The sequence below is a fragment of the Chiloscyllium plagiosum genome, chromosome 31, assembly GCF_004010195.1.
Source record: "Chiloscyllium plagiosum isolate BGI_BamShark_2017 chromosome 31, ASM401019v2, whole genome shotgun sequence".
Lineage (NCBI taxonomy): Eukaryota > Metazoa > Chordata > Chondrichthyes > Orectolobiformes > Hemiscylliidae > Chiloscyllium > Chiloscyllium plagiosum.
The window spans coordinates 26,891,148-26,912,933 of NC_057740.1; the positions used below are offsets into that span (position 1 = coordinate 26,891,148).

General features: G+C 38.9%; 1 protein-coding gene across 3 annotated transcripts in view; it reads right to left on the reverse strand.

The window, feature by feature from the left end:
- Positions 1-21,786, reverse strand: part of LOC122565355 (protein strawberry notch homolog 2-like) — a 162,866-nt gene that overhangs the window by 62,325 nt on the left and 78,755 nt on the right. The window contains exons 4-5 of one of the 3 annotated variants that reach the window (XM_043721240.1): positions 19,737-19,854; positions 873-1,010 (exon numbers count right to left, since the gene is read on the reverse strand). In XM_043721240.1, coding sequence (XP_043577175.1) covers positions 873-1,010; positions 19,737-19,854 — 256 coding nt within the window. Of the gene's footprint in view, positions 1-857; positions 1,011-9,316; positions 9,416-19,736; positions 19,855-21,786 lie in introns of those variants that run through there. The other 2 variants (XM_043721239.1, XM_043721241.1) reach the window with 2 other exon arrangements.

Here is a 21,786-nt window from a genome sequence, read left to right on the forward strand (position 1 = left end):
TGGGTTGCTACTTCCACAATATTCTGGACGTCAGCATATACCCCATCACACTCTGCACCAGAGATCGGTGTATCTTTCTGGCATAAGTTATCACATACACATTTTGTTGATACTTGACTGAATGCAGCAATGTGCATTATAACTGGAACCCTCAAACCAACACCACCACCCTCCCTGGCCTCCTGTCCTCACAAGCAGTGTTCCTCCACACATCCGCCAATTGATGAAAACCCACAAGTTGGGTGAAACAATTGTGCTACACCTTACTGACACACTCCATTGTGACATGTTTGATCAACTTTCGGCCCACCTTCCATTCCAACGCTCCACACTGAACAACATTCCTGAGCAAATATTTCTCGTGAACATTTGCTGCAAAATGTCCGATGGGGTCAACTCATTATCTTTTGAGTCCACTAAAGGGCTATTACGGTTGATCCTAAAGTTGGCTTAAATTAGAGTTAGAAGTGACTGGGTAAGGATTTCTTCTCTACATTATGTTTTATGAAGAGCATTCTAAATTTGCTCCATGTGGATACTATCTGAGAACAGGTCTGGATGGGTGACATATCAAACTTGCCCTCTTCTGCCAGTTATGCTATCAAGTGTCTATTTTTAATACAGGGTCAGACATAGACTTCTCAATGAGGTTGCTTAAGGACGTGAGTCTGTTCTTTGATAGAGATCTTTTTGCTGGTGTATTCCAGTGAATACCATTACACCACTGTAACCATGAACTATTTAAAGCACTGCACAAATAAGTGTCAAAATGACCAAAAGTTTAATCTGTTTTGAATTTTCAATGTTAGTAGTATTATCACTGCTATCAACAATCTGTGAAATATATCCAGACATACCCTTTCAATACAGACCTCTAAACTGGAATCTAGTCTTGAATCCCAAATACTTGGATTAAGAACATCCAGATTAAAATCCTCAGTATCAGCAATATCAGATAGTGATGGATCAGGTGATGAGAAAAGGGAATTATCATCCATACAATTGAAATCCTGCAAAACAGAGATGAAGAATCAATAAAAGAAAAAAATAAATATTGGAACACTTCTTGTTGAATGCTCAAACAAAACTTTTTAAAAGGCTTTTGGTGCTACAACTTTATATGGTAACACTATGAAACTTAAAAAGGTTATCTATAAATTACTACCATTAGTCAAGATTGCTGTCAAAAAATGTTTAAAGTCATACATTTTACTTTTAACACAATGCTTTCTCCGCAGGTTTAGAAATGTAATATATTTTCTCACGGAACAACGAACTTACAACATCCATGAAACTAATGTCAGAGTTCCAGAGAAGGAAGGGGTTTGACTGAACCATGTGAATATTGTTAAACACATGTAGACTTGAAGCAATTAACAGATTGGTTATTCAAAGTTGTTAATGTCAAATATCTAAACAATTATACTTCAGAGAATATAGCCAATTTCGAAACTTAGACCTTGATACTGATAGACATTTTCTAACCAATCAATCTGATCAGAAATGTTAGTCCACACCTCAGGAGTAGGTGGGGCTTGGACCCGAGCCTCCTGGCTCAGCAGTAGGAATTCTCCCACAGGACCATGAGAGTACCTTCGATTTCCATTGATGATTTGCTACTCAACAATAAGTATACATGTCTAGTAAGCATTCAGGTATCAAAACTCTACTGGCTGCAACTCGTCTTGAATAAACAATTGCCCGTAGTGTTAGGCGCATTTGTCAGAGGAAAATGGGACTGGGTGGGTTACTCTTCGGAGGGTTGGTGTGGACTTCTTGGGCCGAAAGGCGTGTTTCCACACAGTAGGGAATCTAATCTAATCTAATAAGTAGTTCATGACCAATGATTACTAATTGTTCCTGAAGATTTGGCATGAGCTAATTCACAGTCAACAGATTTACTGTAAACTAAATTAATTTTAATCTAGATACAAATTGTAGGCATGGCTAACCTCTACAATAGCTTGGCACTAAAAAACACAGAAAATTCTTTAGTATGGAAGTAAGGAAGGAACAAGGAGCTCCTTGGCATGTTAATGTCAGACAGGAGAAGTCCAGAACAGTCCTGGCAAATAGGACACAGCAAGACATGGTGTTGTGGACTGGGAACACAACCACCAAGGGTGAGCTGATCACTACAAGAGGTGTTGCAAATGGGGTTGGAGGAGTGCATTGTCTTGCTGAAATCCCACTACTGCATTAGTCACAGCATATATTAAAATAAAAGCTCGACACAGCAATTGACACATCTGATTATAGATGCTAATCTCTCCATTTAATAATACAAATCTGCCAGCCAGATTGCTTTAATGAACAAAGCTGATTTATAGAATTCAGAGAATCCTACCGTGTGGAAACAGGCCCTTTCGACCAACAAGTCCACATCAACCCACCCAGACCCATCTCCCCTACCCTATATTTACTCCTGACTAATGCACCTGACCTACTCAACAGCAGCAACAACCAACGGGAAGCCTGAACATGGAGCTGGCAAAAGGTTGGAGGGGGAGAGGCCTGGGGCTGAGAGGTGACCTTATGAGGGGTGACCTTATGAGGGGCATGGATAGGATAAATAGACAAAGTCTTTTCCCTGGGGTGGGGGAGTCCAGAACTACAGGGCATAAGTTTAAGGTGAGAGGGGAAAGATATAAAAGAAACCAAGTGGCAGCTTTTTCATGCAGAGGGTGGTGCATATATGGAATGAGCTGCCAGAAGTAGTGGTGGAGGCTAGTACAATATAGCATTTAAAAGGCATTTGGATGTGTTAATGAATAGGAAGGGTGTGGGAGGATAAAGGCTGGCAGGCAGGACTAGATTGGGTTGGGATATCTGGTCGGCATGGATGAGTTGGACCGAAGGGGTCTGCTTCTGTGCTGTACATCTCTATGACTCTATGATAATTCTGTATTTATCATACGTCACAATGCTTTACCTAACTGAGAAATTTGCAAAAGCAAGCATTGGACAATGATCCTGGAATTGGGTTCAGAAGAGATTTACCAGGATCTACATCCCTTATAAATTTACAAACTTCTATCTGGTCACCTCAACCTCCTATGCTCCAGTGAAAAATGTGCCAGCAATGGAAAGCACGGAAGGTTTGAGTTATAAATAGGCTGGATAGCTTGGGACTGTTTTCACTGGAGCATAGGTGGATGCGGTGACCTGATAGAAGTTTGTAAAATTATAAGGGGATAGATTTAATGGTTGTGGTCTTTTCCCTAGGATGAGGGATTTCAAAACTTGAGGACACATTTTTAAGGTGAGGGAAAAGAGATTTAAAAAAGACATGAGGCACAGTTTCTTTTTAAAACACAAGAGGGTGGTTCACACATGGAATGAACTTCCTGAGGAAGTGGTGGATGCGGGTACAAGTGCAATGTTTGAAAGACATTTAGATAGATACATGATTAGGAAAGGTTTAATGATATGAGACAGGTGGGACTAGTTTAGTTTGGGATTATGTTCACCATGGACTGGTTGGACTGAAAGGTTTCTTTCTGTATTGGTGACCTATAACTCTATGAGTAAGAATTTCTTTTCTCAGAGGTTGAGTGTCTTTGGAACTCTTTGCCACATGGAGCTGTACAGACAGAGTCCTTATGTACATTTAATGATGAGGTAGATTCTTGATCAGTTGGGAACTCAAGGGTTACAGGAAAAAAGGCTAGAAAGAGCACATTAGGAATACTGGATCAGCCACGATCCCATTAAATGGAGGTGCAGGTTAGAGGGGCCTACTCCTGCTCCTATTTCTTATAGTCTTGTGATGAAACTCTCCAAATGAGGAGCACTGTTTTTACTGTTCGATTAATTCCATAAAGCTCAGAATAAAAATGTATTTTTAAAATCAAACAATACATCCAATGAGAAAAAAGGCACTAAACAAATGCAGCTCATTAATCCACATTCTAATCCACCTTGTTCATTACTCAATAACAGTAATTTCATGTTATCCTGAATTTGTCTCCATGAAATCATGGGTTCAAATATAGTTAATTATCTTAGAAATCTCATATCCATTCCAATAAAATAATGGAACAGCAGAGTAAACAGCCTGAAAGCAGAAGAATAAATGATGAGAGAGAGAAATACCATTGCAAAAACATCACAGGCTCTGTTACACCTGAGTGAGCTTGTGCTGTAAAATAGTGTACTGTTACTTAGTGTAAAAACATTCAACTGGCAGGGAATATTATACACTATGTTAAAACTGGTCTCAAATCCTATATTTGCCAAATTTAGCTTCCTGCTGCCCCTCAAAGTACAAGTCATACTTGTCATAAGAAATATCACAAGCAAATTGATGTATTTTTGCAATGATCTACTTGAGTGATGCACTTATTTACAATAAATGGGTACAACATTTGCTATTCATGTAGAATAAACCCCTCCATAATTCTGGAAAAAAATTCAAATTACCTGCATAATTGCATTTTAACTGGTTAAATATATTATGTTTGCCTGGCATGTCAATGTTATAATTGCAAATAACATATTTGTGCAGTTTAAAATAATCCAATGACTCAGATCAAGAGTAGTATACAATATTTGTGCCTGAATATGTGGTTTCCATACTGTCAGCTGTACACCCCTTTGCTTAGCAAGCTGTAAATTTTATTTCATGGTTATCTAAGAAAATCTATTTCCTTACTGTAAATGGATGATGCCCGCTAACCCATAAATTCTTTCAAAATAATGTGTGTATTCAAATGCACTGAACTCCCAAATATTTAATGTGCAGCAAGCTCAGTATTTGTTTCTGGCTGCTGCTATCTTTATTTTACATCACAATCACATGATTGGATAAGAAATACACAATGGAATAGAAGTGAATTTCGTGCAAACATCAGCCAAGTTTATCAGATATGAAACCAGTGGGCTGACAAAAGTAAGACAGATCCTAAAAGAAGTTTAAATTATATTGGAGTAAGACAAAAGCTGCACTTTTTCAAGCTTTAAATGGTTCAAAGGACCTTTTATAATATTTTTCATTGCTTACACCCTGCCCTACCACAATGGGGGTAGTTTCTCTTTTGCTGCATTTTGTTTTCTCTATTGTTCATCTCTTTCTCAACAGGTTTTTCCACACACACTTTTCTATTCCCTATATTTCTTTTGCTACTCTTTGACTGTTGTTCATGCTGTTCTGATATCTGTTTCTTATATTAACTAGGTTTCAACCACCCTCTCAATTGCACATAAAAAGTCCCTCGGCACAACTTGAACGAAAGGGCATCATCTCATATCCTGACTAACAGTTACTAACAATCAACTTTTAATAAACAACACAATGCATTTGACTCTCATTTACGTTATTGCTGTCTCTGGGACCTTGGAATGTTCAAATTCATTGTTGTAATACCTGACAATACAAAACTGGGTATATTTCAAAGGTACATAATCTGCTCGCTTTCTCCTGCCATCATACTTCTATGCCATTCTCATCTAATTTTGCTCAACTCTTTTTTTCTTACTTTTCAACTTCACTGTTTGCTTACTCTATTGCATTGATTATAGATTTACTTCCCCTCCACTTCAGTGGAGGGGAAGTAAATCAGTGATTCCAGCACATCATCTTGAACGTGTTGTGCTTTCAGCATTTTCTGACACCTCACTAGAGATTTTCTTTTGGACTCCAAAGTTGGAACTAAGAGCAGCACACAGCACATACTAGCAGCCGATGCTTATATCTTCAGATCACTAGATTGATTGTTACTTGACACAGTGAGGTTAATCAACTTGGACTGGTCAGAAATACAGTACATGTCCTCATGTTGAAAAAAAGCTCTCAGGAGGTCACAATAAATTTGTTACTGCAATGTGACCTATGAGTGAATATTTCCCTTTGCAGCCAAGGAAAAGTGCACCCTGCTGGTGAGTGGGGGTGATCCAACAGAACCAGGACAACAAAAGCTTACAAATTGTGCAAAGTTACTACTCCCATAAGTTCTCTATGTTTCAAATGATCATTCTTCTCTATTCATTAGAAAGACCATTCTGAACTTGGGCTATTTTTCATCAGTCACATTTAAAAGAGAATAAATTATTAAAAAGCTGAAAAAGAGCTAATGTCACTTTAAAGGCACAGAAAAATTAACTGATTCCTCCTGATGTAAAAATGAAACTAACAAATTTGAACTCTTATCTTGCAAACACGTGAATACATATGATTGCCAGTAAATATTTCTCAATATATGGGCAGGGCAACTATGTTGCGCAACACTTGTGCAGTGTGCCTGTACCGTAATTCTAGAAATATAAGATCCACTTGAAGTTAAAAGCGCACATTCTGCTAATGTATGAAAACCAATAAGACATATTAGAAAAACTGGGCATTACTTATTCCACTTTCACTGTGGTTAACACTGTTGCCTTAGAGTGCCAGGGACCAAGATTTAATTTCAACCTTGGGTGACTGTGTGGAATTTGCATGTCCTCCCATGTCTGTGCAGGTTTCCTCCGGGTGCTCCAGTTTTCTCCCATAGTCCAAACATGTACAGATTAAGTGGATTGGCTATTTTAGTTGCTCTGTAATATCCAGGGTTGTGCAGGCTAGATGGATTAGCCATGGTAAAATGTGGGGTTATGAGGATAGGGTGGGGAGTGGGTTTGGGTAGAATGGTCTTCGGAGGGTTGGTGAAGATACGATGGGCTGAATGGTCTCTATCTACATTTTAGGGATTCTATGATTCACTATTTGCCAATTTATGGTTATAGAACATGTACTGAATATGAAAAAAATCTTTCTGTACAGAAGAACTTCATTTTTAAAAAATTTCCCATTTAAAACTCAGGGCAATTATAAAACCAGGTAAGAAAAAGAAACATAAAAATCATAGCTAATACAGTGGTAACAACTCACTATGACAGTCTTTTGCAATTGCTGAAGCTGTTAGAACACAATACAACTATTGTTTGACACAGCACAACCAACTGTTTTTGAACAGCTTTCACCATCAGCATGACCCTTTGCAGGCAACTGGTGCTGAACTGCTCTTCTCACTCGTACCACTGCTAGTTTTACATTCAATGGTACTTATGATAACTCACAGAAAGCCACAGGACTCAAGCATAATTCTGTAACCTTAAAGTTGAAGGCAACATAAAACAATGTTAAGTAAAAACACAGTAAAATGCCATTTGACTCATCATTTTGTGTTTTAAAATTCACTCATGGGATGTGGGCGACACTGACTGAGTGCACATTTATTGCCTGTCCCTTGTGGCCCTTGACATGGTAGTGTTAAGTTGCGTATATGCCGCAGTCCTTTGACAAAGCAATGTAAAACTAATTCTACTGCTACATCTCTACAGTCTGTATTTCCCTTTGCTTTAAATTGCAGCAACAAACTTCTTGCATAAATAATTCCTCTTGTCTCATAAGTGGCTTATTACTACTGCTGTCCAAAACAAAGGGAACAATCTTCCCCTACTAACATTAGCAAAAATTCTTCAGCATTTTAAAAACCTTGAATAAATTTAATCTTAGAACTCTGCTCCAACGGGAAAAAAAGTTACCCCTATTTTTTCTTAGTATCATTCTAGTGAATCTATGGTTGGTCCTGGTGGCTTTAATGTCCTGGCAGAAGGCTGGTACTGCAAGTGAGTTACCAGAGTAACCGGTACACACTAAACACAATTATCACCATTTAACTATAGCTAAGATGTTTGTGGAAGAAGCCCTGCAAATTAAAAACAAAGAAGCAAAAACTTATTTGAAGTTTAGAGTGCAAAAGCATTTGTACATGCTGACATCAATTGTATACAGCAATAGTGAGGTCCTTGCATAAGTATAATGCTTATTACGAATGTAGTGAATACTGAAGAAACTTGCAGATGTGGCAGCATCTGCGCAAAGAGAAATACAGTTAACATTTCGAGTCTGGTGGGAGACCAGGTCTAGTGAGGAGTGGAGCTAGACTTGAGGTGGAAGTTTGCTGGAGCACATCCCTGAGAGTTGTTGAAATTAATTTTGGAAGCAGTTCTTGAGGCCTGTCCTCTGCATCACTTTACACTCCAAAGACCTTAGAACACCAAACATAAGAGTTTAACTGAAGGCTCCCATAGCAAATTAGGTAATTCGCACAAAATACAACAGTGGCTGTATTTCCCTCACAAAAACTTAACTTGCTTCCATCTTTGCACGTGTACCTGAATGCTATATAGATTGCCTGATTCTTTCACCAAGATTAGGGGGTGCCGAAAGAGTGTGGGAGTAACGATCCATTAGAATATGCTTTCATGTAACATTTTATTGGTGCTGACCTAAAAATGCTATTAAAAATCCAATAGAAGCACAGACAACAGTAGAATCAATCAATGTAATCTTAGGCACCACAGGTAAATGATTAAAGTGTTTTAGTTCTGTTCATGAAGCACTGTGGCAACAACACAAGGCGGCACGAATTCCTTATTGTACTTGTCTTGGCAGAAACAAAAATTTACACTTCACCTTCCTGAATTGCACGAATAGAGTTCTGTAAACCGTTCTGCTTTTAACCTGGTGAGATATGCAACTTGTGTCATATTGAGAATTTCTAAGTGCCCGCCTCCTCGTTATATCACCAATACTAGGACAAAATTGCTTCATAACTGGCTACAAACAAGTGTGTAAGAGTTGGGCAAATGGGAAGGCAGTTTTCACTTCTTACTGCCCCTAAAGCACACTTGCCCGCAAGCACCCGAGCATAACTAGTAATAGATTGGAGCACACAGATAAGTAAACATATTAGGAGATTTAAGTTGAAAATGCTATTAATTATCCAATTTTGTTTGAGAACATTAACAAAGAGTAATTAGGTTATCAAATTCAGCCACGCCAATCTTTCCAGAGTGTAGAAGTTAAAAACTCATTTAAACCTGTGTTTATCTAAGATCACCAGTAGTTTTCTGTATATACAATTGCTGAAGCAAGGTTATTTCAAGGTGATAATTTCTCAAACCAGTATCAAAATTTTAAGAATTTATTAACATAAAACATCATAATTCTATGTCATGTAGACTTCAAAATTAATTGCTGCTGAAATGTAATTTTAGGAGCACTTGGTACAGCATGCAAAGTTATGATTTTATTTTCAACAGGAGTTTCAAATAAGTAACGTTTCAAAATGCAAGAAGAAACAGGAACCTAGAATTCACTTTATAACCACTTTTAATAACACAGGCTTGGTTTTCAAATAAAACAAAATGCTTCATTTACCGACACTTGAGCTGAAAAATCAGTATAAACAGCACCATACAGACACTGTGTTTCAATGAAATACAACTCAAATCAATATCTCATAAATATTGTACATAAAAGTGTGAATGTTACCTTATTGAAAAGCCTCCAAGCAGATTCTATTTTATTATACAAATGCATTTTAGGTGAGAGGTCCATTCCAAGCAGTGCTAAGAAATATTTAGCCACACAACAGTACTAAAAAGGTACTACCTGTGAAAAGAAACTTCATCTATAAAAAAAGAGAAAGGATAAGCATGCCATGAGGCTCCTCCTTCCTTTTACTGTCACCTTTATTTGCATATCTGCCCGAAGGTTAGTCATCAGTCTGGCTTAAAACTTCCTTTTAGGAAGAGAGTATTTACAGGAAATGATGCTCATTTGGTAAGCTAAATTACCGTCAGTCATCTGCAATTTACTGTAAACTGCCCAGTTTAACCACCGCAACACTGTAAACAAATTGGACAGGCAACTACAAGTGCTAAGATCTCTAAAATGTTATTAAAGATGTGTTTGCGCATATATTTAAAAGCATACTGTTTTCCCTTGCTATTTTAAATAACTGAAAAAACTGTTCCTTGTCATTTTGCCAATAATTAACATTAACTAATCTGGCACCAGTATTCTGTTGTCCATTCAAAGAATGCTTTGCTTAAAATGTAAAAATATTCCAGAACTTGAAAACAACATAAACAATGGAATACTTGCATTTACATTGCACTTTTCATGTCCAGCAGATGTCTCTAAGCATTATATCACCAAGAATTACCAGCTACTGATGTATTGCAGAAATAAAGTAGCATAGGAAGCTTTTTTTTCCGTAACGTCAAATCAACAGCTACAGAGTCATACAGCATGGAAACAGTGCCTTCAGTCCAATCAGTCCATGCTGACCATAATCTCAAACTAAACTAATCCCACCTGCCTGTCTTTGATCCATATTCCTCCGAACCTCTCTTATTTGTGTACTTATCCAGGTGTCTTTTAAACATTGTTATTGTACCCACATCCATCACTTCCTCTGGAAGTTCATTCCACACACAAACCATGTTGTATAAAAAAAAGTTGCCCCTCATGTCCTTTGTAAATTTTTCTCTGCTCGCCTTAAAAATATGCACCCTAGTCTTGAAATCCCCCTCCTACCCCTTATTTATACCCATGATTTTAAAAACCTCTATAAAGGTCAGCCCCCAACTTCTTATGCTCCAGTGGAGAAAATTCCCAGCCTATTCAGCCTCTCCCTATAACTCCAACGTTCCATTCCTGGCAACATCCTGGTACATCTTTTCTGAACCCTCTCCACCTTGATCCTATCCTTCTTATAACAGGGCAATCAGAACTGGACACAGTACTCCACAAAAGGTCTCACCAACGTTCTATACAACCTCAACATGACTTCCCAACTCCTATACTCAAATCAATTTAAATAATTTCAAGTTAGAAGTAGACTATAACTATCAAAACTGACCTGAATAAATACATTGTGGAAAGCAATAATTCAAATATACTTGTGTGATATTTACTGCAGTGTAAAATATCGAAGATACCATGGCATTGGCTTTGTTGCTTTTGGTTCAGTGTGCATCAATTGCCCACAGTACAGGAAATGATACTTTAGGTTGAATTTAAACTTTAGAAAATTACAAAAAGGGTATATCAAATCAACTGCTGGGTATACACCCTTCGGTAATTAATTTAATTGATTTCAACGAACGCAACACTTATGGATGGTTGCGTTAGGGTGAAACATGCTATACTCAATATTGAAACATGAGAAAGGTTTTGCCTGGTGAACTGTCTAGGTCACTGCATTAGTTACAGGCCACATCCTCACAATGCAATTTCCATTTGGAGTCCATTCATTACTTCAAGACTGAATGCACCTCTTAAAAAAACTGATTGCTTTCACGGAATCTAAATACCACAGAAGTCTCTAAATGGAAGCTGTTAAAGTTTGAGAATGACTGGCAAGGTAAGGTGATCCTAAGTTTGCCTATACATCCCTAAAGAAGCTGGTGCCAACTATAAGAACCAGGACAGATGCCCTGTTTTGCAGTACAAAGAAGCAGCCCATCACACTTACCAAGAAAGTATAGCTGTTGGAAGCTGTGACCAGCAGAAGAATCGTTCAGAGAATATTGACCCAGTGCCAGAATTGATTCAAGGGTTTCAGACAAATTCAGTTCTTCCATTACTATCCTTTTACATTGCATCAGCTCAGAGTTCTTTTTCACCCTTCACCATTTACACGAAACCCCAGCCCTGCATCACTTCCCTCAAAGCATACTGTAGATATTTTAGATCTATCTTCATTATAAGTTTACTATCACATGACACCAGTTTATAATCCAACAGGTTTATTTGAAAGTACGTTCCAAAAGCTTGTACTTCCAAATAAACCTCGGACTATAACCTAGTGTCGTGTGATTTTTAACTTTGTACACCCCAGTTCAACACCGGCACCTCCATTTAATTTTAAATACTCCCCAGAAATAGCCGTAAATCAAAAAATAGGAAGAAAGAAGAAATTGACTTGGATTTGTCTATTGGAGTTTAGAAGATCAAGTGGTCGTGATGTGGTACATATTGCAAAGATGTTTATTCTTGTGGGAGAATCTAAAACTAGAGATCACAGTTTCAAAATAAGTGGTCATCCATTTAGGATAAGGCTTTTTTCTTCTCTCTGAAGTCAGAGTCTTTGGAATGATCATCCAGAAAAGGTGGTAGAAGCAGAGTCCTTGAATGCTTTTATGCAGGGATGAACAGATTCACGTTAAGTAAGAAGGTAAATGGTTATCTCAGATGGGTGGAAATGTGGAGTAATCAAATCAGCCAAGTGTTTATTGAAAAGCAGGCAAGCCTGAGGCCAAGTGGTCTACTCCTGCTCCTAATTCCTGGAATTATATTCATCAACATTACTATTAATACAGTCATCTCTTTGCCATCATTTTCTAATTATAATTATTTAATCTGAACATCCTCTCACCATCCCTGCTCATTTCACACACAAGCCATGTCACTTTGTTACTTTTACTACTTGATTTTCCACACTCATACCATGTTCCTACTATTCCCTCTCAACTTATGCACAACATCTAAAGGCATCAGAGACTAGCCTCTCTCTTTTGCAGAAGACTGTGCACAATGATAGGGACAGAAACATACTGAGGAATCACAGCACCTCATGATCCTTATCCAAGCTGAACCAAAGTCAATGGAGATTAGTGCCAGCATTTCAGATAGTGGTCAGTGACTTCCCTGAGCAAGGTGCCTCTTCATCTACCATATGCAACTAAGCCTTTAGGTGAGATGTTTTATTACCTTCCCATAAAGTTTACTTTTGTGGACATATTAAAACTTTTTTTTTTACTTTTGATATTTTTATTTACACTGCATTTGCAGTGTAATTAAGCCTGCATTGTAAAGATGTTCTTGATATAAACATTTGCTGACTGATCCTAAGAGCTGCAAAATTTGGGATTAACGAATTAATAAAGGTGGCTGTTCTTCATGCCTTTCAGAGTGATCTTTTACATCAGATTAGGACTGTTCCTGCAACTCCTTGTTTAAAAACCACAGCAAACCATGATGATTCACTACATTCTAGCTGGAGAGCATTGAAGAGACCTGTTAAAACACCTAACAATGTGTACAGGAACAACGGGTACACGATAAGCACAATCTGCCAATTCCTACACAACAGATCTAACAAAACGACACAACATGCCCGGAGACTCTAGCCACCCTGCTATACATTAAAGGCATCTCGGAGATGACGACCAGACTACTCTGGCCCTTAGGCATCATGGTGGCCTACAAACCTACCACCACACTGAAATAGCTTCTGATGAATTTAAAAGGACCTCATATCAATAACCAGCAGTACGAATGTCATATACAAAATAAGGACAGATGTAAGGACTGCAACAAACACTACATTGGACAGATGGGCAGGAAACTAGCCACTAGGATACATGAGCACCAACTAGCCACCAAAAGACATGACCAACTATCACTAGTATTCATACACACATATGAAGAGGAACATCAGTTCAAATGGGACAACACATCCATCCTGGGACAGGCTAAACAAAAGACAGGCATGGGAATTCCTAGAGGCCTGACATTCAGACCAGAACTCTTAACAAACATATCGATTTGGACCCCATTTAGCAACTTCTCAGAAAAAGAATCAGAAGTGATATCACCTGCCACAACTGACCAAGACACACAAATAGCAAAACACTAGTGCTTCATCGGAGGCTCACTGATGTTACCTGACATGGTGACAAAAAAGTCAGAGAACAAATCTACCAGCTCAGCGAGCAAACTTACAACCTGATCCATTACCTGAGCTACAAATCTTCTCCAAAATAAAAAACATTTAAATCTTAGCTTGAGGAACAAGATACTCTACTCAATGTACATTGCAAATATTTCAGGCTGATTATGTTTCTATGTTTCTCTCCTGTTGCATATTTGCAGTGTTTTCTCCTTTTATTTATTGCATCTGTAGTTAAAACCATTCTGCTAACAAGTGATGGGGTTTCAAAGGGGTGTTTTTAGCCATAGTAGAAAATGGTGACCTTTGTTTCCAAGAAATGATTCACTAAGACTGGAAGGGTGCAGAAATATTGGAATGTTTAAAAGCAATTTGACAATTTGCTGTGTAGCAGACAGAAACTTTCACTAAATCATTCCTGTGATCTTATCAAGACAAGCTACTCATTTATTAATTAAAACTCTCCATTTACTAAAACTCCTGGCTCATCTTAAGTCTTCCCACAATGTCTTTAAAAGCAAGGATCTTTCATTCTGACTATTTTGCTATCTCAACTATTCCAATGATTTGGGAGTGCCAGTATTGGACTGGAGTGTACAAGGTTAAAAATCACATAACATGGAGTGGGGGGGGGAGAGCTGAAGTGTTTGGCCATGGTACAGTGGGGTTGGTTGGTGCAGGAGTCCTGGAGAAGTTCTCTGAAGCGCTCTGCAAGTAGGTGTCCTGTCTCTCCAATGTAGAGGAGACCACATCGGGAGCAATGGATATAGTAAATGACGTGGGGAAATGCAGATAAAACTCTGAAGAAGATGGAAGGCTCGTCTGGGGCCTTGGACAGAGGTGAGGTGGGGGGGGGTGATGTGGGCGCAGATAGGTGAGGTGGGGGGAGGTGATGTGGGCGCAGATTTTGCAACTCCTGTGGTGGCAGGGGAGGGCGGATTGATTGGGGGGGGGACCTGACAAGAGAGTCATGGAGGGAATGTTCTTTACAGAAAGCGGATAGAGGTGGGGAGGGAAACATATCTCTGGTGCTGGGGTCCGTTTGTGGGTGGCAGAAATGGCAGAGGATGATGTGATGTATCCAGAAGTTGGTGGGGTGGACTAAGGGGGGTGTGTGTGTGTGGTGTGTGTCCTTGTTGCAAATTCTGCAAGTGCAAATTCACCCCACAAATGTGTATGTGTATGCGTGTATGTGGGGGTATGAGTGTCCGTGAGAGTGTGAGTGAGAGTGTAAAGGGGTATAAGTCTGTGAGAGAGTGCATGCATAATAAGTGCATGGGTGTGTATGTGTGAGCATCTGCAAGAGTGTATGGGTCTGCAGGTGTGTGCACGCATGCATGCAAGACAGAGCATAGTGCAGTGGGGTCACCTGTATTGACATGAACCCAAGGTCCTGGTTGAGGCCATCCCCATGGTTTGGTATCCATGGGGATGGCATCAACCAGGACCTTGGGTTCATTTCACACTACTGGTGACCCACTACACACCCACTCACATAGATATGTGCATGCGCACGCGCGCGCGCACACGCGCACACACACTTACAGACCCATACACTCACACAGACCCACGCTCACATACAAACGCTCTCTCATACGCTCACACATACACACCCATACACTTACACATGCACCCTCTCACAGATGTATACCCCTTTGCACTCAGACACACCCACAATTGCACACGCACACACACATTTGTGGGGTGAATTTGTACTTGCTGAATTACATTTTACTTTGCTCAAAACTGCATGAATCCAAGAAAGATTCTGTAAATCCCTTTTTTTAAGCAATAGAATCAGTCTGAACACTGAGGCACAGACAACCTCACACAGGGCACCTCACACCTTCAATGCATTATCTGGGCTGGCATGGCATCTATTGTTAAAGTTCACTTGAGAATGTAACTTTTAAAAAAAAGTTCTGGGAATCACATATGAAAGAACTGAAACCAACATGGTCATTCGAAAAGATGAGAGACTTAACAATCCAGGTCTTCTTCAATATATAATTTCAATTGCATCACACTGTAAACTTTTGCTATAAATTCTGTGTCTTAACGATCTTATACTCCACAACCACCTGATGAAGGAGCAGTGCTCTGAAAGCTAGTGCTTCCAATTAAATCCGTTGGACTATAGGCTGGTGTTGTGTGATGCTTAACTTTGTAAAACTAATCCAAAGCACTCTTGACTGGCCTCCCATTTTCTAATGCTTCGAAGTTGAGTCATTGAATATTCTGTTGCTCTTATCCTAACCCACATCAAGTTTTCCCCACAGAACACACCAGATGGCCTCCTTCTTTAAAGACCGCAATTTCCCCTCCCACATGGTCGATAATGTCCTTCAGCACATTTCATCCACTTCCACCATAGCCCCCCCTTAAACCCCACCCGTCCAACTGCAACAAGGACAGACCCCTGAGGTCTTCACCTTCCACCCCTCCAACCTGTGTACATCACATCATCCTCCGCCATTTCTGCCACCTACAAATGGACCCTAGCACCAGATATATATTTCCCTCCGAACCTCTATCCGTAAAGACAACTCCCTCTGCGACTGCCTTGTCAGGTCCACGTCTCCCCACCAACCCATCCTCCCACCCGGCATCTTCCCCTGCAGGAATTGCAAAACCTGCGTCCTCACCTCCATCCACAGCCCCTAAGGAACTTTCAACATTCATCAGAGTTTTACTTGCACTTCCACACGTCATTTACTGTATCCGTTGCTCCCGATGCAGTCTCCTCTATGTTGGGGAGACAGGATGTCTACTCGCAGAGCATTTCAGAGAACATCTCCAGGACACCTGCACCAAACAACCCCAAAGCTCCGTGGCCAAACACTTCTACTCCCCTCCCATTCAGGCAAGGACACGAAGGTCTTGGGCTTCTTCCATCGCCACTCCCTAACTACCGCCTCCTGGAGGAAGAACGCCTCATCTTCTGCCTTGGGAGTCTCCAAACACGGGGCATCAAAGTGGACTTCACTAGTTTCCTCATTCCCCTCCCCCCACCTTATCCCAGTTCCAACCTTCCAACTCAGCACCATCCTCATGACCTGTCCTACCTGTCCATCTTTAATTCCTGATGAAGGGCTCTTGCCCGAAATGTCAATTCTCCTCCTCCTCAGATGCTGCTTGACCTGCTGTCCAACTCTGATCTCCAGCATCTACAATCCTCACTTTCTCCCACAAAGTTCAGTTCATCCATCAACACTTACTTCTACGATCTACCCATTAAGCAAAACTTTGATTCTAAAATTCTCAATTTGGTTAAAAACGATTTTAACCTTGCCCTTCCATCTCTGTAACCTCTGTCAGACCTCAGAAACATCTTGATTCCTCCAATTCTCATCACTTTGGCATTTCCAATTTTAATCATTCCATACTTGGAATACAAACTTTCATTCATTAAGGCCCTAAGCTCTGAAATTCCATCTCACAATCTCTGTCACGCTTTTCTTCCTTCATTGTACTCTTCAAAACCTATTACTGCCTAAACCTCTAGGTATTTTCCCAATATCTTTATATGCATCTCAGTATCATGCTTTGTTTGGTAATGATCTTTTGGAGTTTAGAGACAGTGTGCTAAATTAAAGACTCTTTACAACTCTAGATGGTTCTCGATGCTTATGACAGATTTGAACAACATCAGTTAATCTGGGAAAATAGTGCATTTTCTCCACTCTGAACTGCTTGACCTACTCTTTAGTGCCTAAATGGGGTATCCAGGACGTCCTCTGCATCAGCCTAGAAAGATCTCAAAATATTAAAGTTGAGGATTTATTCCATCACCCGTGGCGTGACACAGCACTCCAGCATAGCAAGCAAACGTACTTTATTGCAAGACTGCTGAGTTCAGAGACACTCCTGAAGAGCGAGAGCTTGCTCAGACATATTGGTCCAGAAATAGGACTCTTCTGTGAGGTGGATATGATCGTATGCATACATGCCCGCCTTTTTACTCGCTCATTATGTGATCAGTATGGAGATTGAAGATATATGTTTACTGTATAACGCTCTTCAGGATGCTAAAATATGCAAGTTATTGGTTAGCCCTGTACTTCTGATACATTCTATTTTAAAAATGTTAACTTGGTAACCTGTGATGCTCACTTGTGCAATGGAATTGTGTCCTGGACTTGTGCAAGCTATGAAGTAGCAAGAACCAAGAATAGTTACTATAAATGCAATACATTAAAACAAATCCGTGAAGACCAACTGCAAAAATGAAACAACTGCTTGAAAAGTAACAATAGCACTGAAATTATGGAAACAACATTGTCATGTAGCAAAATCTTTTCCCCTACACTTCTTGTTTAAACTTATTGTAAAACAATTTTTGTACTAATATTCAGAAGGACATGAACGTACCAAATTTAGTGCAGATAGATTCAACCGAACAATGAGAAAATAAATGATAACAAATCATTGCTATAAAACACAACTTGAGAATGGCTAACTTACATGCTTGTTAAACCACTATGAGGTTCAGCCAACTATTAGTAGATAACCAGAGTACATTCTGTGCTCTTGCTTCCTTCAGAAGTTGGCAAAACTAATGAGGAATATTAACTCATCAGCTTGTTATAGTCCAGAAAGCCAGCTGGTGAAGGATAGAACTGGATCCAGTCTTTACATACTTTTATTTTTTTTGTTTTCAGAATTATGCATTAAAAATATACACTACAGAAACAAAGAACCACAACTTAATTGTGCATTGATTTGTACGGACTCAAATGCAACCCTAGTTGAAGCCCATCACTTGCATACAATTAAACACAATCAACAAATTTAACAACATGAAGAGGGCAGCAGATGGAAGGTAATTTGATGTTGTTTAGTTTTCCTTGAAACCTTTTATGGGTTTCAAAGGCAATATTAATATCCTCACCTAGTATACATCAACATGTTGTCCATATGAACATATTAAATAGGAAAAGTAGACCATTTGGCCACTCAAGCATGATCTGTTTTCAATAACATCATGGCTGATCTAATGGTAATCAGAATTCCATATTCCCATCTATATCTGATAAGCTTAGGCTGCCTCTACCTCTATCTATCTTTACCTTAAAAATATTCAATGATCCTGCCTCCATCACCTTCTGGAGTCAGAATTCCAATGTCTCTCAACACTCAGAAAACAAATTTCCTCATCTCCATTATAAAAAGAGGCAACCCTTAATTTTAAATTCTGCCTCCCCCCCCCTTAGACTAACTCAAGAGGACGCTTTCCGCATCCACCTTGTCAAGAACATTCAGGATCTTATACACATTAATTAAGTCAACTCTCACTCTTCTGAACTCCAATGGAAAAAAGTCCAATTTATCCTGACAAGACAACTCACTCATTCCAGGTATCAATTTAGTCAACCTTCTCTGAACCACCTCCAATGTATTTACATCCTTAAATAAGGAGACTAAAAATGCAAAGTATTTGAGATGTGGTACCACAATGTGTTGCATAACTGGACTATAACATCCTTACTTCTATGTTCAATTCAATTCTTAATAAAGACTCCCATCCCATTGGCCTTCTTGATGTTATGCTGTGCCTGTGGACCAAATGTTTTTTCCTTAATCACTAGAATGCACATAAACCTCCGCACATCGAATTCAACAGTCATCACCATTTATGTCAACTCTACTTTTTCATGCTTTTTACCAAAATGAGTAACTTCATATTTTTCCACATTATACTTCATCTGTCAGATTTCTGGCCACTCAACCTGTCTGAATTAATCTGCAATTGCATTATATCATGTCAGCAGATACCTTTTTTTCAATGACCTTAGTTAAATGGTTTGGCCTTTGTAACAAATCAAAAACTTTCAAGGTTATTTTCCTGGTCCACCCAACAAATGCAAATTCAGTTTCACAACTTCTCATGGTAAGACTTAAATGCATGATATTCAAGTTTCTTGTCCACTAACATAACTGCTATACCACCAAATGGAACATTTCCGATTTGAAAGTAGCAACAAACCTAACATAGGGTAAATCTATTGTGTGACTGCAATATTTTCCAGTTTGGTAGCATACCTGAAAATAAATCTTGTAAACATCCAAATTATAGCTCAATCTTTTTAAACAATATACAAGAATTTAAATACAACAGCAAACTATTGTGGCATACTTGAATAATTCAATGTTAAACTGCAACGATTGGCAAGTGACCTCCATTGTACGTTTCTTTGAGAAAATATAACATATTTGGAAAGAATTACAGACCTGTATATGTTCTCCATTTCTAAGCTGGAATATTGATTCCAAGCTTGACTCTTCATAGTTTTGACCATTGATGGGTAAACTATCTGAAAATGGTTGATTTGGTGTACGAAAAATCTGCCTGCAAAGATAGAAAAAAAGACTTTTTTTGAAGAAAAAGCAAGAAATACCCTAACCTGTAGCATTTATTTTAGTCTGAAAATAACTATTGTATATTACCATAAATGAACTTTGCATCACGACATATGAAACTATGGCAAGACAGATATTTCTATGACCTGTTTAGTGACATGAAGTTTTAGATTTTGACAAACATTGAAAAATAGGGTATTGTGTTTCAACTGAGACCAGCTGCAGTTATTTCAAACTATTTCCTAAGAACAATCATTTTGTTTTAACAAATAATGGCAATCTCATTGTCATTTGGACAAAGACACTAATAAACGTAGCAAGGCGCAGGGCATCACTAGAATACTTAATAAGTTCTTTGTATCGATGTTTACTCAGGAAGAGAAGTCTGACAAAATATTGGCTGAAGCAGAAACAGGAATCAATTGCTTGAAAACTGAAAAGGTGGAGTTATTGTCAAGACTGATTATGTTTGGGAATAATCATAATCACAGGGTCCAGAGAGCTTACATCCCAGATTGATAAAGGAATCTGGGTGGAGTTACTGGGAAAGCTTGCCTTAAATCCTTCAATCTTCGCTAGATATGGTCAGCATGGATGAGTTTGACCGAAGGGTCTGTTTCTGTGCTGTACAACTCAAAGACTCTATGAGGGAAGTGCTAGGGAACTGAAGAATGTCAGATGTGACATCATTAATCAAGGAAAAGTTATAACAACTACAAACTGATTAGTTTGACATCAGTGATAGATAATGTTTTGTGATCTCCAATCAACAAAAAGGACATCAATAGGTACTTGGAGACTTCGGAGATCAATTTTTACAAGCAACTTGCATTAGAAGAGGGAAAAATAAATTAATGGTTTGAAAATGAAGGTGGATGGACACTTGACAGAAATAAACTTGCAAAACGATATGGATCTGTCAAGGAAGTGAAACCGATCGGAAGGTTTTGCAAGTAGTCAATATGAACTTACTAGTTGTTTTCTGTGCCTTAAAGGACTTTATGACTCTATTCCTGTTTGACTAAAGGTAAAAATAGGAAAGAGTTTCAAATTCATAATACTGGTTCTAAAATAGCAACCTAGCTTTAAGATGGCAACCTTACTGTGAAAGGTCACAAACTTTAGCATCATTCATGGAAATGCCAGGTTAGTAAAGAATGTGGTATGTTTGAACCTATGAAGCATGTATTGGCTTTGTCCTTATATCATGAATGGCTATCTATGAATGATAGGCAGTTTAACAAAGGCTTCTCTCACCCACACTTCAGAGATTCAATATCCATGGCATTTGAAGTTTTTCTCACAGGTTTAGGCTTGCTTCTAAAGAAAGAGGTATAATGACAGCACCAGCAATCTCCAGTTCTTTTATGCATTTCATGCAAAAAGGGCATTACATGAAGTTTGAGGAAACAAGATGCCAAGCAAAAGGCAAAATGATTAAAAGGGGTGACGAAAAGCTTGGTCAAAACGTAGTTTTAAGGACAGTCTTAAAGAAAGAAAGAAGAAAAAGAATTGCTTTTACTCAGCACCTTTCACAAGCAGTGGACGTCTTAGCCAGTCCAGTTTTTATTTTTAAGTGCAGACATTTATTATCTAGGAAATAAGGCAGACAACAATTGCATAGCTAGATGCCACAGACAATAAGATTAAGTGGCATTATGGAGGAAATTCTGGAGAGGTGAATGCATAGCTATCAACAGTACACCAAATGAAACGAGGGAGAAGTAAGGACTGCATAAAAAATTTGATGGCGGGCACATTGGAGGGTTGCAAGATGTTAAATGCGGGATGGGGCAGGTCCACATAAGAACTAAACACCAGAATGAAAGTTTTTAACTTAAGTTCAAGAAACCAAGAGCGAATTTCAATCAGGGAGGATGGGTATAATGACATAGTAAAGTCCAGGTTGCCCTCTCACTAG